A 21,487-nucleotide genomic window follows, 5' to 3' on the forward strand; every position below is an offset into this window, starting at 1 on the left:
GCTCTATTACCAGCTGCCTGGGTGACTCTAGGCAGTTTGTTAACCACTCTTGGCCTCCATGGCCTCATCTGCAAAATCAGGCAGATGTTGGACCTCACAATTTTATGACCACGAGCCCTGGTCCCTGTGCTAAATGTGCTCACAGAGCAACAGTGGCCACTGGAGGAAATGAGACTATCCCTAGATCAGATGCACACTCCATAGGAAAAGGGGGGTGGTGCCTGATGGCTGAGCCTGGCTCGGCCATAATCTGGGGGAGTGAGGAAAACAGAACGAGGAGGAGGAGGGGGACCTGGGCAGGGAGGCATCAAAGCTGTCATTTCCCTTTTATAACCTCAGCACCAGCTCTGACATCAAACACCTCTGAAACAAGCAGGAGGCGAGGGGCCAGCTGGGCCTGTAAACACCTCCAGGGAGGCTGAGCTGCTCTGGGTGGGCAGTGCAGGCCTGTGGCATCCCAGACACATTGAGAGCATGTGGGGGGATCTCAGCCATCAGTATCAGGCAGAACCAGGGGCAGGGGTTGGGCACTGACGGACCTCCTGCCTGCCCTTTGGAGACATAGGTGCATGGACGGTACCCAGGGGGACTCAGAAGGTGCATCAAGGTCCAGCTGGTGGGCTGCTGCAATTCAAGTAGAACACTTTTTCTCATAGATGGATGTCCCCCAAACTCTGAACAAAGTCTAATTACCAAAGCCAGAAGATGAATCCTAACCCTGACTCTGACCCTGATCCTGGCTTCAGACTCACTCCTATCCTTGCCCTCAGATGAGTTCCAACATGGCCTTGGACAGAGCTCTGACCCTGACCACTGACCTTGACCCCACCCTGACCTCTGATTTTCACAACGGTGTCATGGCTACATAGTGGACCTAAAACACCAAGGGTAAGCTTAGCACATCTGCGCTGCCCTAGAGAAATCCAAGCCCTCACCCTGCTGATGTGGACCATGTCCACCTGAGCCTTCACAACAGGGGAAAACCTGAAGAAAGAGGAGAAGAGAGAGAGGGAGACTCGGCTTGGTTTGGGGGTCACGGGACAGCTCACCGATCTCCTCAATGGTATATTCTTTATCCTGAAAGGTCACAGAGTCCGTCCGGTACACGGGGGCCTTGACCCTGTGCTGCTGGCAGAAGAGGTGGAGGAGCTGGGAGGGACGGAGCTGGTCCCTCCACTGGTTCGGTCCAGAGCTGAAGCCCAAGTACAAGGCAAAGATGAGACATTCCAAGGACATTGAACGGGGCAGAAGGGTCGGTAATGACCTGTGTACCCCCGAGACAGTATCACCCACCCTCCACTTGCATCATTTTCTAGATGAAAAAATGGAGGACCAAAGAGGCAAAGGACTTAAGTACCCATGGAATTGGTACTTAGATGTTTCCAATTTCCCGAGTTAGAGAATCAGACCCAAACAAGACTCAAGATGGTGAGAAGAGTTACCATCCACCTGCGAGTCCCCTGACAGACCATCCCAGAGTTCCCTGCAAGGCCCAGCGGAAGCCCACTGCCATCTCCTTTCCTCCTCTTCCTCCTTCCCTCTTCATCTCTTCCCAGGTGCCCAGTTCTCTGCAGGCCTCCGTGGTATACCAGAGAACTGGGTTATAACAATACAAACAAGAGGCAGGTCCTCAGAGTCAGATGAACAGGTTCAAATCCTAAGCACACCACTCATAAGCCATGGGCCTTATTGCACCTTAGTCTCCTCATCTGTTAAGTGAAGTCAAGGCCCCCACTGAGCTCAAGGGGTGAACACCTGGGAAGTGCTAAGCCCAAGGTGGACACACAGCAAAGCTCAATAGACAAGCAACCAGCCCCAATCACGTACACACAGTAGGTCTGCGGGAGTCCACAGCGGGCCCCAAACTTGGACAGCAGCCTGTTCTCCAGGTCAATGACTGTCTCCCCAATCTTCTCATCCTTGGAGAGGAGGTCATAGTCGTAGACGGTGATCTTCAGGTCCTTCTCCAGAGGCAAAGTGCAGGTCAGCTCAAACATCCTGCAGGAGGGGTGGACTTTAGGACACTGCCAGCCCCCTGATGTCAACAGACCCATCGAGGAGCAGGACGAGGGCAGGAGCTCAAAAGTCCACCCTTCTCCAGTCTCCTGTCACTCACTCATAGAGCACATCACCCATCGGACACTGTACAGAGCTTGTCTGAGAGGGTGTGTGTGTGTGTGTGTGTGTATGTGTGTGTCCAATATAAACTGGGTTGAACAGGTACCTGCCTGGCAGCCCCCAGAATGAATGAATGAAGTGGAACAGAAAGTTAAAATTGAAGCTCCCACTACACCACCAGGAGACAGGAGATGTCAAACCCCAAAGCCAGGAGCCAGAGCTCTGGCATTTACCAAGGGGCTGGCCCAGGACCCACTCTCTGGGCATGTAGGGCAGCACACCAACTTCTAGGGCAGAATGGAAAAAGGATTTTTGAGCAGATTTTGGGGGGAGAGGAGCTCCTGCAGGGTCTGAGCCCCCGGCCACCACCTTGGTCAAGCTGGAGGTATTTGCCCTCTTCCCCTTGAAATGAGTTCCCTGGAGTGGGAGACACAGGCCCACCACGACCTAACTCATGCTCAGGACACTAACTCTGCAGAGAGGAGAAGGCGGGGCCCCATCTGGAGGTACTGTTCTCCCATCCACAGCTGAGCAAGGGACCCAAGTGCATCTCACGGAGGAGGGGGTTGCCTCAAGGCCAGACTGGATCTGCTCTGAATCCTGTCCCAAAGGACCTCCCAGGTTCCAGCAGCCAGAGACTGTGGAGGGGGCCATCTTAGAACCAGGCTATCTAAGGACCAGGGGGTAGGAGACATTCAGCTCAGGGAGGCAGCATCTCCCACATCCCAAGAGGAGAGAAAGAGGCTCAGAGGGTCTCTAAGAGCCTCTTGAAAGCACCCACAGGAAAATAAATTGGCTCAAAACATTTGTCACCCAGAGAACAGCCGAATGACAAGGGCAGCTGGCACATGGAACAAACCCTTCCCCTGACCTGCACTCCCCAGCCCTAGGGGAGGGGAAGAAAAATAAGCAGGGCAAGGGGACAGGCAGAGACCCTCCACACGCTCATCCACACACTGCATCTGGGGAACCTAAAGAGTAGCTCGAACAGGAAAATACTCCCCTAGCACCATCAGGGTGTTTAGGGTTAAACATGGATGAGCATAGTAGCTTCACCCCTGTGGCTGTGAGTTTGTGGCTTTCTTAAAGTGGCTGAGCTTAGCAGGGCGCAGTGGCTCATGCTTGTAATGCCACACTTGGGAGGCTGAGGATCACAAGTTTGAGGCCAGCCTTGGCAACTCAGCAAGACCCTGCTCACAGTAAAAAATTAAAGAACTGGGTGTATAGCTGTATAGTGGTAAAACACCCCTGGATTTAATCTCTAGGATGGATGGATGGATGGATGGGTGGATGGATGGATGGGTGGGTGGGTGGGTGGGTAGGAATGTAGGTAGGTGGATAGGTAGGTAGGTAGATAGATAGATAGATAGATAGATAGATAGATAGATAGATAGATAGAAAGAAAGAAAGAACTTAAAGAAGGCAGAAAAGCCATGTGCCTACCACAACATCCATCAGGGAAGGGCACTGTCAGACAACAAAGCTGTGTTTGATTATCTCAAGGGTTGTAGAGAGTATTTCTGCTGGGATCTGGGGGAGCAAGAAGCACCAGGCACACCAGCCTTCAGGCATGATTTGGAAGGAGATGGGAGTGAGAGGAGTGTGTTCTCCAACCTGCCCTGGGTGCACACACAAGCACAGGCACGCACGCGCACACATTGTGGGATAGGCCCATCCACTGCCCATTACCACTAGCCACAGCCCTGTGCCAGCCACTGGGGCTCAGCAAACAGTGCTGCCCTCTGCACCCTCCACCTTCCCTCCAGTCCCAGCCTGGTGGTGACGCATTGCTGACCAGGACCGTTTCCCCTTCAAAAACTGCATTTCCCCAGGCTGACAGGGTCTTGGTCACAGGCTAAATGACAACAACTAACCAAACGGATTACCAGGTATGAATTCAATATGTCACTTGACTCTATCAGAAGAGGCTGCTTCTGTAGGTGCTAGAGAGACAGCCACCAGCTGTCAACCTAAAAAAGCTCACAACCAAGCAGTGATTCAGGATTTCAGGATGCCCAGAAGCTGCTCCCATAGCATGAGCACTGAGACTTCCTTCTATTGTTCTCGTTGTAGAATCACTTACTCTCTCGGGTCTACATTCTTCCCCTAACTACCCACAGCAGACACATGTGGAGCACTAAAAGAAAAATCATTGATTACAACATGGTCCATTGGACCAGAAAAGCAGAGTAAAAGGACATTAGTGGAAAACTGGTGAGAGCCTAATAAAGTCCAGGGTTTATTGGACAGCAATGCACTGATGTCATTTCCTCATTTGGGTGAAGGTAAGATAGAAAGTAGGACTAAAGGTATATGCAATTCGGTATCCTCTCTGTCACTTTTCTGTAAATCCAAAGAAAAAGTTTATGCAAAAAGGAATTAACCAATGCATCTTCTGAGCTTCTGTGCAGATTTCTGATCTAGGCAATCATTAAGTGTGTTAACTAGGGGCTTCTGCTGGGACTCCAGCCCTTGGCTCACTGAGAGCTAGCTCAGATTATACCCACCAAATGCAAGATTTAGGGAATACAGTTCTGCCCCAGGAGAAAGGAACTGCCCAGCCGCAGCCCCATCTGCCCACTGGTCTGTGGGGTATCCAGACTGGCTTCTGCAGCCCAGGACCCAGCTGCTCCCCACTTACTTTCCAAATACAGGCTCCAGAGTGCAGGGGATGTAGTTGTCCTGGTCACTCACAGATTTCTTCCCGATGGAGATCTTGATGTAAGGATCACACTGAAGGACAACACAGAGACACTGAAGTGAAATCATTATCCCAATGTGTCTTTGGGGGCTTCTTGAGTCCCCTGCCTCCGGACAGGGTGAGGGGGCCAGCCACTGGGAGGCTGTGATGTGGACTGTGTTCTGCCAGGCCAGGAGGCCCACCCTACACTCCATGGCCCCTGACACAGGCCTCTAGTCTCAGCCCCTACAGCGGGAGTGGGGCACCTGAGTCTTCCTTACCCCTGATCCATCACCCCACCGGGAGAGGCTGGGGGAGTGCCCAGCCCCCATGCTCGCACACTCAACAGACTGGATTCTATGTGGGACTAGGCCAGGCTGGGTCCTCTCTGTGACTTTTGCTTAAGCAGATGAAAGGGGGAGAGATGGTCCCACTTTCTCCACCAAGACTGACCCAAGCCGATCTCCTGGATATGGCCCAAAAGCAACAGCAGTCCTCCAGGAACAGCCCGGCCAGAGAAGGCCCAGGGCAAGTCTGGCTTGAGAAGGTGTGAAGGATATAAGCCAACCCGGCCACATCCTGGAGGCCATCTGTGGTGCCAAGGCTGAGGATCATCTGACCTCCCAGCCCTGAGAGGCCAGGCAGCAGGAGGAGAATGCTGAACCCCTCCCCACAGCCTCAAGGACACACAGGAGGCCTGAACTTGTGTAAGGAGGTAAGAAAGGACCGCTCCTGCCTCTCAGCTCTCCTCTCTCTTTCCAGCTTTCCTCTGTCCCCCAGTTCACTGTCTCCCTGTGACTCCCGGACTCCTTCCCTCCTTCAAATCTCCTTCCATCTCTGGCCAGGATTAGGGTGAGACAGCTGAGTCTCTTGCCTCGGGCACACAATTTAAGGGAGGGCCCCAAAAGTCAGGACTCAAGATAAATAATACTTCAGTGCAGTATTTTGAAAATTAAAATCAACGCCAATAATCCATGATGAACAAAACACCAGAATGTTAAATAAAGGCACCTCGAGCATTCCTGGTTTTCCTTCTACGTCCAGCTCCACCACAGCTGGGCACAGTAGTTACCAACCCTGCTCCTCCCTCCTTCGTTCCTTCCTTCCCACCACGGATGCCCTGTAAATCCCAGCCTCCACCTACACCTTCTCCAGGCTGATCCTTATGTCGCATCCTAATTGCCCGTGGACCAAGCCCTCCCATTTCAAACCTTTGCCTGTGTTTTTGACTCCTCTTAAAATGCTACTTTCTTCTCCCTCCTGACCTATCAAAATTCCATCTGTACTTAAGAATCCTATTCCTTCCCCAAAACCTTCCACATATTTCCAAAGTCCTGTACCAATTTTGCCCTTCTCTGACCTCCTACATTTTGGTCCTTGACAAAAACTCCATCCAGTGACATCTCAGTTCTGCACGGGTTTTTCTGGTTTCCCCAGCTTACTGTGACTCCCTGAGGCAGAGACCATGTCCAGACTCCTGAGGCCATTTGTAGTCATGCCTGCCATTCTGAGTGCTCTAGGAAAGTTACCTTCCCATTGGGGTCCTTGGGCTGCAGGCCAAATGCTCGGACAATGTAAATGCGGACCAAGCACTCCTGGGGCCCCTGGGCAGCCAGCTGGTGGAACTGTCTTGGGGGCATGGGGATGGCTGGATCTTCTGGGAGGGGATAAATTTTGAAGAGGCCCTGAAAAGAATGAGAGGTTAATTTTGATTTTTAGCATTGTCACCAGCACGATAACCATTATGACCATTGCTCTCATCTCTAGGAGAATCATCACATGAACTTCACCCAGCCCAATGCCGCCCCATTACCACCATCAAGAGCATCACCACTTCCACTACCCACGTGGTCACCAACATCAGCACCATGGTCACCACTGCAGTTACTGCCCCACCCCCTTATTCACTTAGGCTGACCCAGGGACACATCCTCAGGGACTTACCTTAAATTCCCCAATGACAGATGGATCTTCTGTCTCCTCCTGAGTCTTGCCCCGGTAGAGCTTGAAGGTGTTACAAAAGTCGGACAGGCCTTCGAAAGCCTCCACATTCTCCAGTGATGTGTCATAGACCTGTCATATAGGGGGACAAGGGAGAGCGAACAGAGGGACAGCAAAGGAAGAGGAAATGGGAAAAGGAGGGAACACACAATAGTATGAAAGTAGAGAAAGAGAGAGAAGGAACAGAGAAGAAGAAAGTGAGTGAGGACCAAGACAAATAAAGGAACACAGACAAAGAGAAGGGCAAGATGGGAGAGGTGCAGAGGAACCAAGAAGAAGAGAAAGAAATGGAGGGAAAGTCAGAGATGGAACGAGAACCCCAGGAGAGGGAGCAAGAGGGAAGACATTGGTTCAGTCCATTATGGAAGTGTTTGAATTAATATTCTAAGTATTTGAGCATCATCCCAGAAAATGAATGGTGCATTTTTTTTAAGAAGATAAGATTGGGGCTGAGGCTGTAGCTCAGTGGTAAAGTGCTTGCCTCTCATGTGTGAGGCACTGGGTTCGATCCTCAGCACACTTAAAAATAAATAAATATACTGTGTGTTCATCTACAACTAAATAAATATTTCAAAAAAAAGAAGATAAGCCTACAAACATATAAAAAGTTAAATTTATTTATAGACAAGAGTCAGAACTCTGGAAAATTAACAGATCAGCATTTCAAGCAAAAATGAACCCCTGTTCAGGATGTCCAATGAGGACGGCATCAAATATTAAGCCGAGCAGAGCTGCTGAGCACCAGCTTAAATTTGTTAAATCTATTATTTATTTGTCTACTCTCAAATAGCCAATAATGATTATTTGCTAGAAAAATTTTTTTGAAATTGAAAAATTAAATAGTATTTTTTTTACAGATGATAAAGATGATAGTAGTAATATTGAACTGGTTCATATGTTAACAGGTAGACATGCTGAATTGGTTAAAACTGAAATTAACAGTAAAGATACATTAGTTGCTCTCTTATCTTTCTAAAATATTATTTCTCATTTTGGCCCAGCTTAAATTCTCTCTCTTCCAAGTAATATTTTAATTATGCAAGTGATAACAATATTAAAAATTATAAATTATAATCAAATATGAAAAATTAATAACACTTAAAATCCCCCAAATAACAAATAATTATGTGATGAAAAATTGGTATGTGTCCTTTTGAACATTTTCTTAATATTTTTTATTGGAATTTTTTCTTACCAAAATGGAGTCCCAGGAAATAAATTGTGTTAACTTTTTTTTTTTATCCTCACAATGTTCCATGAATATCTTTATAGGTGAAAAATATACTTCTACATGACCCTCATTAATGGCAATATAACATCAAATTATATAAATGTACCATAAGTTATGGCCAACATTTAGTTTTGCAATTGTTCAATCTTATTTTTTAAAAATTACTTATAAATTACAGGAGTTTTAAAACTGCTACCCATATGCTTTGTGTATTCATTTAAACGCATCTCTATGGCAAGGTTCTAGAAAAAGAAATCCTGGTCAAAACGTATGAATGTTTTAAGAACTTTGATGAGCACAGTCAAATTGCCCTCTAGAAAATTTGTCTAGACTCGTTCTTCCAACTACAGGTGCAAATGTATCATATTCTAGCCTTATACATCACTTAAACGTTTGTTAATTTTGATAGATATTAATTTGATAATTTGATAGATGAAAGATGGTATATTGAATTTTTAACTCACATTTATTTGTCCACTGGAAAAACCTGTATGGGTTTATCAGCCCTTTGTATTTCTTCTTTGTGAACTGCTCATCCTTGTTATTTATCCTTTTTCCATCTCCTGGTGTCTGTTTTCTGATTTGTAGTAATTTGAAAGGCCTCTTTGTATGTAGAGGATATTAACCACTGGTCTAGCAAACAGATACAGATATCTCATCCCAGTTGATCATTTGCTGTTCAATCGTGTTTATGATATGTGTATGATATTTTTATGGTATGTTTATGTTTGTATGTGTTGATGTCATGTTTGTGGGTGTTTGTGCTCCATTTGTTTGTTTTCTTAGCCATTCCAGAAATTTCTACACAGTCTCATAAAGACCTTTTTCCTTACAGCTTCTACCTTTCAAATTAGGCTCCGAGTGTCTTCTTCTTTCAGCAGGAACAAGCACTCAATTCAACGTGGTACACAGCGTGAGGAAAGAATTCAAATTCTTTTTCACCAAATGGTTATGCAATTGTCTAAGGTCTTATTTGTTTAAACTGTTCCTCCTTTTCACAGTGACTTGTATCACACACTAAGTGATCACACATCCTGCTGGTTGTGATATCTTTCTATTCTACTCTATCATTCTGTCTACTCCTCACTAACACTATGTCTAATTATGGCAGCTCCATAACATATTCTGAAGTTCTTCCAGATGAAATTTTGGAACATTAAGTATAGTTCTAAAAAATGCTTCTTGGAATTTTTATTAGACTCACATTAAACTTAAAATTAATTTTGGAGGAAGGAATCAAGATCTTTACAGTATTAGTTTTTTTATCCAGAGATATAATCTGATGCTGAATTTATTCAAAACTTAGTTTCTAGTTATCCTCATATAGGGCCTACATGCTTTTCATTAAGTTTATTCCTAGCTAAGAAAAATGTTTAATTGGTATTGCAAATGTGAACCCTGTCCCCAGACAAATGCACTAGATTTTCTAAACAGTTGCTGCATCTTCCTGGGTTCTCCTAGTGATTCTGACTTAGCAGATTCTTTTCAGGTGGTCAAGCAAATCCTTCACACATGATGGTAATGATAATTGTCTCCTCTTTTCTAAAATGAGTGACCTATTTCTTTTTGTCCACATGGAAATGGTTAGAATACACATGGTTAGAACAATGTATGTGGTCATGGTGAGTCTTTTCTTGTCTTTGTCAAAAGGGATGTCCCCAGAGCTTCCCTAAAGACGTATATTGAGTCACACAAGACTTCAGTGATCACTGATCAATAAGCTATGAACCCTCTCCCCAGAAAAATGCACTTAAGGAACATTCTTTAGAAACAGAAGCCTAATTTCTAGGGATAGAGACCTGCAGAAGTCATGAAGCTGAATGCTGGCTGTTGGTGAGATATATTCTAACATTGAGGAAACTCCTTCTTATTTCCGATATGTGACTCATTCCAAAGAATCAACAGTAGCTACTGAATCTTACCAAATGCTTTTCTATATCTATTGAGTCTCAGTTAATTTTACCTTTCAATAAGATGGATATTATTAATGATTTCCTAATATTGACCTCTCCTTATTTTTACCATAAAGTCAATTTCACTATCATGCGTGACTTTTTATTTTAATATGTGATTTGGTTCCCTTTGGTCTTATTTAAGATTTTGTACATATATTCATTTCATAAATGAGATTTATATGTATGAGTGGGCTTTATCAGGTTTTGGTAGTAAAGCAATTCTAGCTCTATAAAAAAAAACCAAGATTTTTTACTTTTAATTCTTTTTCTGCTGTGGAATAGTGTATGTATCATAGGAATTATTTATTTTTTAATATTTAAGAAATTGCCTCTTTAATCTCCTGATTGTGGCTTTTTCTTGGGAGATAATTCTCTGATAACTGTTTCTTTCATAGTTTTCTGTTCCTTCTTGAGACAGTCCTAGTATTTCTCTTTGCCTTCAAATTAACTCATTTCAAGGAGATTTTTCAATCTTATTAGTATGGAAATATCCCAAACCTGTAAATGCTCAAGTGCCTTATACAAAATGGCATAGGCTGGGCACAGCAGCACACACCTGTAATCCCAGCAACTAGGGAGGCTGAAGCAGGAGGATTGCGAGTTCAAAGCCAGCCTCAGCACTTTAGCAAGGCGCTAAGCAACTCAGTGAGACCCTGTCTCTAAATAAAATACAAAATAGAGCTGGGGATGTTGCTTGGTGGTCGAGTGCCCCGAGTTTAATCCCCGGTACCAAAAAATAAATAAAATAAAATAAAATGGCATAGTTTTTCTCATCCTCCAGCATAGTCATACCATCCTCTTATAATACCTACTACAACGTAAATGCTACGTAAGTAAACCTTTGGTTTGTATCTTCTCTTTCACTCAAATAAGTAGTTATAACAATTACTTATTCATTGTTTAGAGAATAACGACAGGAGGAAAACTCTGTACATGTTCAGTAAAAATAAATTTTTCTCAACTATTTTTCATCTGAGATTGGTTGAGTCTGCAGATGTGAAATCCACAGACAGGAAGGGCCCTCCATAGAACTTAAAATTCTCCTGAACTGTTCTAATTCTCCATTATAATCATATGTCCCTACTTCCATTACGGATTTTGGCTTGTTTTGCTCTACATCTCTTATTAAATCAGCTGGAGAGTTGTTCATGTTACTGATTCATTTCAATTCAAGGATCAGTTCTCAGATTTTTCAGTTCTATCATTTTCTCTTTTCTGAGTTTCTCATTTCTGCTTTTATATTTTCTTTGTGTTTTAATGTGTTATTATCTCTGACTTCTTGAAGTCAGAGATAATAAATAATTATTAAATAATAAATTTATAATAATAATTATATAATTATAATAAATTATAATAATTTATTATTATTATCCACTTTACTCTTTCTTTCATGATAATTAAAATATTTACTGCCTCAAAACTGCCTCTGCTTGCCACTGTCTTGGCATTGCCCTATTTGTATTGATAGATAATATATTCATTTTAATTTTCTTGGCATTGTGTAATTACAGTTTTATTTGGTTTCAGAATTGGATGCTTAGTTTTTATTCTTTTATAATTAACCTAAGTTCTGAAGGCTATAAATGTACTCTGAAAGCTGCTTTAGCTATAACGAGTAAGTTTTACTGTCTAGTATTTTATCATTCTTTCCTAGATATCCTGCACCTTTGGTTTGTATTTTCTCTTTCACTCAAAAATTATTAATAGAGGGTTTGTATTTTTTAATTATCCAGATAGAAGAGGCCGTGAGGACTTTTGATCTTATTGATAATTTTGAATTTTATAGCATTATAATCAGAAAATGGGTGTCTGTGATAGCATCATTTTTTTAAAAAAATTTAAGATTCTCTCTATGGTCTGTTACATAGTCATTATTTTGTAATCGTGCTACAGGTGTGGTCTTTATTCTCAGACTTCCAAGTTCAATTGGGTTACTAATTATGCCAGGGCTTTTGTATCCTCTCACATTTTTGTCCCCTTGATCTGACATATACTGAGAGAGGTGGATTAAAATCTCTCTCTACTTTTCAATATGCTTCTATTGCTTCTTCCATCTCCTGTACTCTCTGTTTTGTAGCTGATGATGTTATCTTGCTTCACACGTAGACATTCTCATTACTGTGCTATCTTGAACTTGTACCACTGACCACCATAAATTGCCAACTTTTGTCCTGTTCAATCTTAGGAACCTGAAAACTCTCATATCTAGTATTAACATCATGACTTCTGCTATCTTTTCATTTACATTTGCCTGGTACACATTTTACCAATTTTTTTATTTTTCACTCTTTATAAATCTCTTTGTCTCAGAGTTAGATTTTTGTTTTGAGGTCTGATTTAACAGAGATTTTGTTTTGAGATCAAATTTAAATTTCATAATAAGCAGTTGATGTTACAGGTAGTGATATGACAGATATACTTTTAGCCTTAGTTATACCTTTGTTTTATATTGAGCTAGCCATGGAATTTTCTAGTTTCATAGGTTTTTTAGAAATCTCTAGCTGCCCAATGCGTGTATGTGTGTGTGTGTGTGTGTGTGTGTGTGTGTGTGTGTTCGTGTGTTCTGGTATCTAGGATGACCTGAGTTTTCATTCTGGTATTATAAATGTATACATACTAATAATAATTAGTCCTCTATGCCTTTGGAGACAGTATTTGTGGGTTAAACTTTATATTCCTCCTTCTCCCTCTCTATCGCCTAGTTTTAGGCAACATTTTCTTCTTAATGATTACCTTTTACTATTTGGTCATAATTTGCTTATAGTCCTATGGTGTGATCTGCAAATTTTTTAATCTCTCCACTCCATTCATTTTGTAATAGAGCAATTAATGTCCTTACTCTACGTCTCACCTTCTTTCCTCCTTCTCCACTGACTTTTTGTCAGTTTTATCATTTCTACATTTTCAGTCTATTCTGCATTTACCATATCATGTGGTGTCTACATTGTCTTCTGAGCCTAAACCTTCCATTCGTTTTCCTTTGGGTTCTAAGATAAAATGGGATCACGCACAGTCCTGCTCTGGTCGCCTAGCTGGCTAAAGCTCTTCCCTGAGAGTTCTGTCAAGCTAGGCTCCTAGGAATTGTATTAACTCAGTTCCTGAACACACACACCCGGCTGTCTGTAGTCTTTATGCCTGAGGACAGCTTGGCTGAATGTAAAATCCTCAGGTCACCCTGCATTTCTTTGATGATCCTATATATGGTGCTTTATAGTCTTTAAGATTTTGAAGGTTGTAGAGAAACTGAAGTCATTTTGATTTATTTCTCCTCCACCCCATGGAATGAGAACAAGCTATGACTACCCAAAGAATTCTTTCTTTAACTCTGAAGTACAGTAATTACTCAGAGTTGACCAAGCTGGGTCCATTTCTCCTCATACACAGTGGACCTTTACAAAATGTATATTCAGCATTCCTTCATTCCAGTGAAGCTGGATTAAATTATTATGTTTACTTGTTTGGGTTCACTGTTTTGGTTATCATCTTCAGAGGGGCCAATTATGCAAATGTTGGGCCTCTTTTCTTTGACTTCAATATCTGCCATTTTCTCCTTTTCTTTTTTCACATTTTTCCTTTTCCATCATTTGCTTGCTTTCGTCATTTCTGTCCTCTACACCCCTGAGTGTGTTCCCCATGTGTCCATGCTGCCCTCTGCTCCTTCCAATTTCATGTTTCGTCTTCCTTTTTCCTGAGTCCTACCAGCTCACACTCCTCTCCACTCATTTCATCATCCCTTTCTTTGCTTTCTAACAGCCCCATTTCTATAAAGCTCACAGAAAAATGTTCCATCACTTCTGCTCCTTGGCAAAATTTTTCAGTGGGTGTATGTCCTCTTTCATTGCTAAATTTGATTTCTATTTTCCCCTCCTTCCCCACCCCTTAGAATTTGTAAATTAATGCTATACCATTTATTTTACTATTATTTGTCACTAAGTAAGTTGGATTTTCCTGGACCAGCTACTTCCTTTGTTCCTACCACAGAGGCAGACTGCTTCCTGCAACTATGGCTCATCTGGGTGATCCTCATGTAGCTCACCATCTCTGCTTCTCAGAACCAAACCAGTCTATGGAGGCTTCTGTCATCACTTTGATCCTGTCTCCAAAGCTCCAGTGTTGCAAACAGGGGATTAACTCTCATATTTCACAGTGCAACCTCAATTCCAAGAACTATATTTTAAAACTACTTATTATAAAAAATTTCCAAGCACACAGAAGTAAAAACAAATAGATAACAAACTCCCATGTACTCATCACACATCTTAAATAATTATCAGCATTCTTCCATTTGGAAGGATAGTTTCACTGGGATCTGCTACCCCTATGCGCTTTTATCCTCCTCAATGCATCTTCTCATCATTTACTGCTAAGTGGTCTCTACCCAATCTCAGTTGTCCTTGGGCAGCCCTTACTTATATTTTGGAGTCTGCAACTTGTATTTGTTTCCAACTTTTCTGGTAAAAAAAAAATGGATTTTGTGGGTTTGAATGATTTCCAAGAGAAAAGGGAAAAAATGCTGATTTATGCAGTCATTTCGTACTGGAAGTCCTAATAAAATACTTTTTAAAATTTCAAACTGGTTTAACTTTCTTTTAAAACTTTTGTTATTAATTTCTCATTTTATTTTAAGCTCTCTTGTATGATATCTGCTTTGGGGAACATATTACTAAACTAATATGTAATCAAACTTTGTAAGCATTCTCTGAGCATTAGAAAGAAATGTATTCTCTATTTTTTATGACTTTTATTTTCTATTTTAAAGCTACAACTGTGACTTCATGTAAAGATGCAACATTAACTTGACAGAACTTTAAAACATCTACCCCGTTATTCAGATTTTTTATTTTCTTATTTATTTTTTGACTGATCAAAAAGTAATATATATTAAAATCCCTCACTTCAATTTTAATTTCTGTGTTTTATCTGTCTGAAGTAATTGTTTATAAATCCCTGTCCATTTTTGCTCAAATATTTCTTATTTTGTTTTTGTTTTTGTTTTTTATTGGTTGTTCACAACATTACAAAGCTCTTGACATATCATATTTCATACATTAGATTGAAGTGGGTTATGAACCCCCAATTTTACCCCAAATGCAGATTGCAGAATCACGTCGGTTACACATCCACAATTTTACATAATGCCCTATTAGTAATTGTTATATTCTGCTACCTTTCCTATCCCCTACTATCCCCCCTCCCCGCCCCTCCCATCTTCTCTCTCTACCCCATCTACTGTAATTCATTTCTCTCCTTGTTTATTTTCCCATTCCCCTCACAACCTCTTATATGTAATTTTGTATAGCAATGCATTTTTGCTCAAATATTTCTAAGCATTGGGAGCCTTCTCATTGAAATGTATCTTTTTTATTTCTATAGAACTCTTTTTTTTCTTTGCTTTTTACTTTAGTTCTACCTGCTTCCCCTTTGTTCATACTTAGCTGAAATTGTATTTGTAGCCAAAATATTGGTTGCCAAAGCATCTTTATAACCATTCTAAGTTGTACATTTTAGACATGTCTTATAAAGAGACAGTGCAATGGGGGCTGGAATTGTGGCTCAGTGGTAGAGAGCTTGCCTAGCATGCATGGGGCCCTGGGTTCGATCCTCAGTACCACATAAAAATAAATGAGTGAAATAAAGATATTGTGTCCAACTACAACTAAAAATATAAATATTTTTAAAAAAACAGTGTGATGAATTTCAACTTTTGATATAGTCTAAGAGTCCTTTTCACTTAATAGGAGAGTTTAATCCATTTTTGCTTATTAGGAAAATCAATATGTATTGCTCTTTTTCTACTGTTTTTTTCTATAATTTGTTTAAAATGCTTTGTTATATCTTTTATTTTCATTTTGCTATTTGAGACTATGCATTGGTTTTTGCCCTATGCTAGTAAATTCCAAAATGAGTTTTTCTCCACTTGTTGTATACTCTGTTCTCTCCATTATGCTATAGGCTATTTTTCAAAGACCCATGCTGGTGATGCTGGCTTTCTTCTATTTACTTATCCTTAAAGGACTTCCTTCTAAGCCTAGTTTTTCCCCCATAAATAGTTGGAATGCCTTTTGCTTTGGACAGGCTATTTTCACTTGGATGCTGTTTGGAGATCTCCTCAGAGAGGTCAAACAAGAGGGCTGGGTGCCAATTCAGCATCCGGCATCCTAGGGACCAGCGAGGGGCCAGGGCCAGCGTCACAGGCCACCCTGGCAGCAGTCCTCATTCTTGCTTGGTTTGTCTCATTTTTTGGCAAGGCCACAGTACCACATGCCAGACCTAATGTGTTGAACCTTCTTCCTGGTACACAAATAGTCCTGTCCCTTTGCCCAACCTCACATACCCAGCAGTGAAGTCAATGAAGAGCTTACTGCTGGGGGAGCCACTGCTGCCGCCTGTCACCTAATCTCTGAGCTGGCAGGTCTCCAGGCACAATTCACCAGGCAGCCTCCAACACATCAGACATGACATTTGCCACCTTGTGAAACCACCTTCCAGGGTCCCCACCAAAGACTCTCAGCTAGAAAAATCAGCTGAAAAACCAGGCCACCCAACTACTCTGGACCCTCACTTATCCCTTCCCTTTAAGGTCCTGGGGACCCTTCCCATGCATGTGACAGTCTTCACCCACCATTTGTTCTCTCCTGTCCATGCCTGTGGGTAATCGTGGGGCACAGAATCTTTCTCATTTACATTCAAAAGAAGTAAGTGAAAATATAGGACACATAGTTATATTTTAATTTTAGATAAATAAAAAATAATTTCTAGATAAGTATGTCCCACACAATACTTAGAGCATACTTGTTCTTAAAAATCATCCATCATTATCTGAAATTTAACCTGACATCCTGGATTTTATCTGGTAACCCTGTACAGGAAACTTGCAACTCCTTTGGGCAGTGATTTTTTTGTCACTTTGGTCATCTTTTTTTAAAAGGAATCCACTTTTTAAAAGAGTGATCGTATTTTTAGAACTTCCTCAAAATACCAGAATTTGGCTGATTAGCCCTGGTTTTTATCCAGAGACAAGGTTTCACCATATTTTTATATTCAGAGGCCACAGGTACTTTCTCAGATTGATTCCACTTTTTATTTTAATACAAATTTTCTATTATAGGAAAGTTTGAACAACACTAGAAGAGATCAGATAGTACTACAAATCCCTAAGTACCCATCTCCAATGTTAACAATTAATGCTTTATAGGCTTACTCATTTTTAGTCTTTTGAAAATCTGTCAGAGGACCACCCATACCATGTATCTTCCTCCTACATATTTTTGGGGTCTGAAGGGGCATTTTTTAAGGCAAAACTCCAGCATCATTTTACCTACAAATACTTCAAGTATCACAGGTACCAAAATACTTTCTTAGTTATCCCAGCCCACATTGACTTCTTGGTCCAAATAGGTGGGTGACCTTTCTCAATTCCAATTAGTTCATCAAGAGTCTCAACCCCCCCCCCCACACACACACACACACACACATTATCTTTCTGCTGTATCTCCCGCTGCCCATCCCAGGTGCCCAGTGACGACAGGCCTGAAGAGAACCCCATCTTGGGAGCGAGACCTCACCTTTAGAGTGTCAAAATCCTTCTCCAAATAGGAGCCACACTTTTCGTTCTCCCCTATTGAGGCAAAGAATTTGCTCCACCAGTCGATGAATTCCTCTTCCTGGGAGGGGAGAAAGGAAGAGACCATGTAAGAAACAACTTGCCAAGCAAGGTCCTTTTTAATGGATCCCCACCAAGGCCGCTGGCTTGGCCCAGATGCCAAGGCTCACCTGACAGGAGAGCTTAGGGGAGCAGGGAGCTGAAACCTTGCCTCTCCAGGGCACAGACTGGAGGAGAAGGTGTCTACCTCTGCCTGGTGTTGAGAGGCAGATGCTCTGGCCCTCGTGCTGACCCCACTGTGTGTGTTTCTGTCAGGTTCTCGGGCCTTTCTGTAAGGTGGGTATAATTATCATGGCGCCCTCTATATCCCAAGGACATACCAATGCTAAAATCAGAGGGTACCGAGGGTGCTCTGGGGGGAAATGTCAGTAATGTATTATTGATGAACAAAATGCACTAGACCTCTCCTGCCCTTCCCCTCCCCACACTGGAAACCCAAACTTAGATTTCCTAGAGGTCAAATCAAGGCACACTCCCTAAAAATCAATACATACTAAGTGCCCTTTATTCAAAAGATGCTGCGAAACAGGGGAATTGGGTGAGCATAGAGGAGGCTGTCACATCTCTCTCTCAGCCCTCTCCTTCCTCTAGTCACTCACATTTGCAGGAAGAGGGGGGCCTGTTGTCTGTGTGGCAAACACTGACCTTCCCACCTTTTATCTCCTCCAGCTCTTGAGCGGGGAACAGTCCTCCGGCCATGTCCTGTCTAAGGAATGTGCCCTGTCTCCCAGGAAGTCAGCAAGTTCCCTGAAGGGAGGGATGGTCACCAGGAGGCAGGCCTCAGAAACCCACATGGGGCTGGGCACTCAGTTTATGCCTGTCCACACCCCGGCAGCTCATCCAGTACAATGAGAAAGGCCATGTGCAAGGTATCCAAAGATGAAATCCCAGAGGGGCCTGCACTAGGTCATAAAATAACCTGAATCGCTACCATCAAACTTCTGAAAATACTAGGGGCCCTTTTGGGCCAAAACCAAGTCCTTTAAGTTCCTGCTTATGAAGGGATGAGCACAAGAGAAGCCAGGCCAGGGCCACATGAACAGGCATTCTGGGGAGAGGATGACAGCAGGGGTTTAGGGTCCTTACATTCTTGGTCCCCAGACAGAGCAAAGAATGTGTGCCAGAGAGAAGCTGTTGGTACTGGACCCACTTACCAGGAAAATCTTCTGCTGCTGGGAGAGATAAACCAAGATTCAGATGGGTTAACACACAAAGGGGCAGAGCTCCTGACTTTTAACCACTCCACAAAAAGCCAAACTAATAGCAAGGCAGTCCCTAGCCCCGATGTTTAAGGTTCAAGTTAAAGATGCTACAGATAAACACACATATATGGACACATATGTCAAACTCACAATGACCAGCACACAGGAGAAAATATTGACACAGTCACATCCAAGGGAGATGGATATGCCAAATCGCATGTACACCCTCACAGAAACACACAAAGACACACAAATAGGTACACGTAGGTAAAAATGGTTAAAATGGAATTCAGTTTAGCTGCTCAGTTCCTTTCTTTCCCAGCCCAGATACTTTAACATTTGCATTTATAAGTCAGGCAAAGACAGACAACCAACTAGTATGCTTTTGTACAAAGAAAAGACAGGAACACAAGAGTTGTGGGAAAGGATTTATGTCTCTCAGTCTTGAAAATCCAAGTAAACTTAAAAAAGAATAGGAGACAGAGAGTCTGGATAATACCATTAATGGTAACAAGCAAACAAACATGTAAACCCAAAACAGAAAATATACCTTCTTTTCCAGCACCCTTGAAGCACTTAGAAAAAAATCAAAAACCACAAAGCAAATATCAATAAAGCCTCAGAAATAAAACCCAAGACAGTCACATTCTCTGACCATTCTGCAATAAAACTTTCATTGTAGAGGTCTTTCACCTTTTTTGTTAAGTTTATTCCCTTGTATTTTATTTTTTTGAAGATATTGTAAATAGGGTGATTTTTCCTAGTTTCTCTTTCAGCAGATTTGTCACTGACGTACAGAAATGCCTTTGATTTATGGGTGTTGATTTTATATCCAGCTACTTTGCTGAATTCATTTATTAGTTCTAGACGATTTCTGGTGGAATGTTTTGGGTCTAGTAGTTACAGAATCATATTGTCTGCAAGTAGTGATAATTTGAATTCTTCTTTTCCTATGTATCCCTTTAATTTCTTTCTTAATAAGACTTGTATAGCAAAAGAATTAAAACCAAGAATCAATAAATGGGATGGATTCAAACTAAAAAGCTTCATCTCAACAAAAGAAACAATCAGTGAGGTGAATAGAGAGCCTACAGAAAGAGAGCAAATATTTACCAATCTCTAGGATATATAAAGCACTCAAAAACCTTAACACACACACACACACACACACAAAATAAAAACAAATACCCAATCAATAAATGGGCCAAGGAACTGAACAGACACTTCTCAGAAGAGAATATATAATCAATCAACAAACATATGAAAAATGTTCAACATCTCTAGCAATTAGAGAAATGCAAATCAAAACCACTCTAAGATTTCATCTCACTCCAGTCAGAATGGCAGTTATCAAGAATACAAACAACAATAAGTGTTGGCGAGGATGTGGGGGAAAAAGGCACACTCATACACTGCTGGTAGAACTACAAATTGGTGAAGCCAATATGGAAAGCAGTATGGAGATTCCTTGGAAAACTTGGAATGGAACCACCATTTGACCCAGCTATCCCACTTCTCAGTCTATATCTAAAGGACTTAAAAACAGCATACTATAGGGACACAGCCACATTAATGTTTATAGCAGCATAATTCACAATAGCTAAACTGTGGAAGCAGCCTAGATGCCCTTCAGTAGAAGAATGGATAAAGAAAATGTGGTATATATACCCAATGGAATACTACTCAGCATTAAAAGAGAATAAAAATCATGGTATTTGCAGGTAAATGGATGGAGTTGGAGAATATAATGCTAAGTGAAATTAGCCAATCCCAAAAAACAAATGCCAAATATTTTCTCTGATATAAGGATATTGATTCATGATGGGGTTTTTGCGGGGAGCATTGAAGGATTGGACAAACACTAGATAGGGCAAAGAGGAGGGAGGGGAAGGGGGAGCATGGGGCTAGGAAAGATGGTGGAATGAGATGGACATCATTACCCTAAATACATGTATAAAGACAGGAATGGTGTAACTCTATGTTGTGCCCAACCAGAAATATGAAAAATCATGCTCTATATGTGTAATATGAATTATAATACATTCTACTGTCATAAAACAAATTAGAATAAATAAAAAATAAGTGTTAACTTTATTATCATGATGAACATTTTAAAGCAAAAGCCAGCATTGTGTTTGAGAGTACCAAGTTTTCTCCCTCCTGAGCATTTATACCTACAGCTACCTCTGTCCACAATTGATTGCATAAGATGGAGACCTAAATCAAGAATAAAGCAAAGTAGTTAGGATCCAGGACTCAGGAACAAGATTTCCAGGGTTCAAATATTGCACTACCAGCTGTTGACTTTGGGCAACAATATAACCTCTCTGCACCTCAATTATCTAATCTGTAAAATGGCAAAATAACATCAACTTGAGTTATTATGAGGAATAAATCAGTCAATATGTATAAAGTGCTTGAAATGGTGCATAGCACATAAATGCAATGCTATTACTGTTAATAGTATTGTTTCATGGACCAGGTGGGCTTCTTGGCCAAGGGCTATCTCCCACAAACTGCTGGCAGAGCATAGCTGGCCTCGATCTTTCAGGAAGGCAAATGGGGAGCAAGTTTCTATAGCCTTAAAAATGTGCAATCAGGTCCTGGAGATGTAGCTAAGGAGAGAGCATATTTAGC

The 21,487-nt window shown here is 41.8% G+C and overlaps 1 protein-coding gene across 23 annotated transcripts in view; it reads right to left on the reverse strand.

The window, feature by feature from the left end:
• Window positions 1–21,487, reverse strand: part of DYSF (dysferlin) — a 210,604-nt gene that overhangs the window by 19,025 nt on the left and 170,092 nt on the right. For all 23 annotated transcript variants that reach the window (XR_014018501.1, XM_081264293.1, XM_081264302.1 and 20 more), the window contains 6 exons: window positions 17,551–17,649; window positions 6,743–6,871; window positions 6,328–6,483; window positions 4,760–4,851; window positions 1,828–1,998; window positions 1,050–1,192 (listed from right to left, as the gene is read on the reverse strand). Coding sequence is in view for 22 of the 23 variants with exons in the window: in XM_081264293.1 (XP_081120419.1) it covers window positions 1,050–1,192; window positions 1,828–1,998; window positions 4,760–4,851; window positions 6,328–6,483; window positions 6,743–6,871; window positions 17,551–17,649 (790 nt within the window). In the remaining variant the exon portion in view is untranslated. The remainder of the gene's footprint in view (window positions 1–1,049; window positions 1,193–1,827; window positions 1,999–4,759; window positions 4,852–6,327; window positions 6,484–6,742; window positions 6,872–17,550; window positions 17,650–21,487) is intronic.

The sequence above is a fragment of the Spermophilus citellus genome, assembly GCF_964194105.1.
Source record: "Spermophilus citellus genome assembly, chromosome: 13".
Classification (NCBI taxonomy): Eukaryota; Metazoa; Chordata; class Mammalia; order Rodentia; family Sciuridae; genus Spermophilus; species Spermophilus citellus.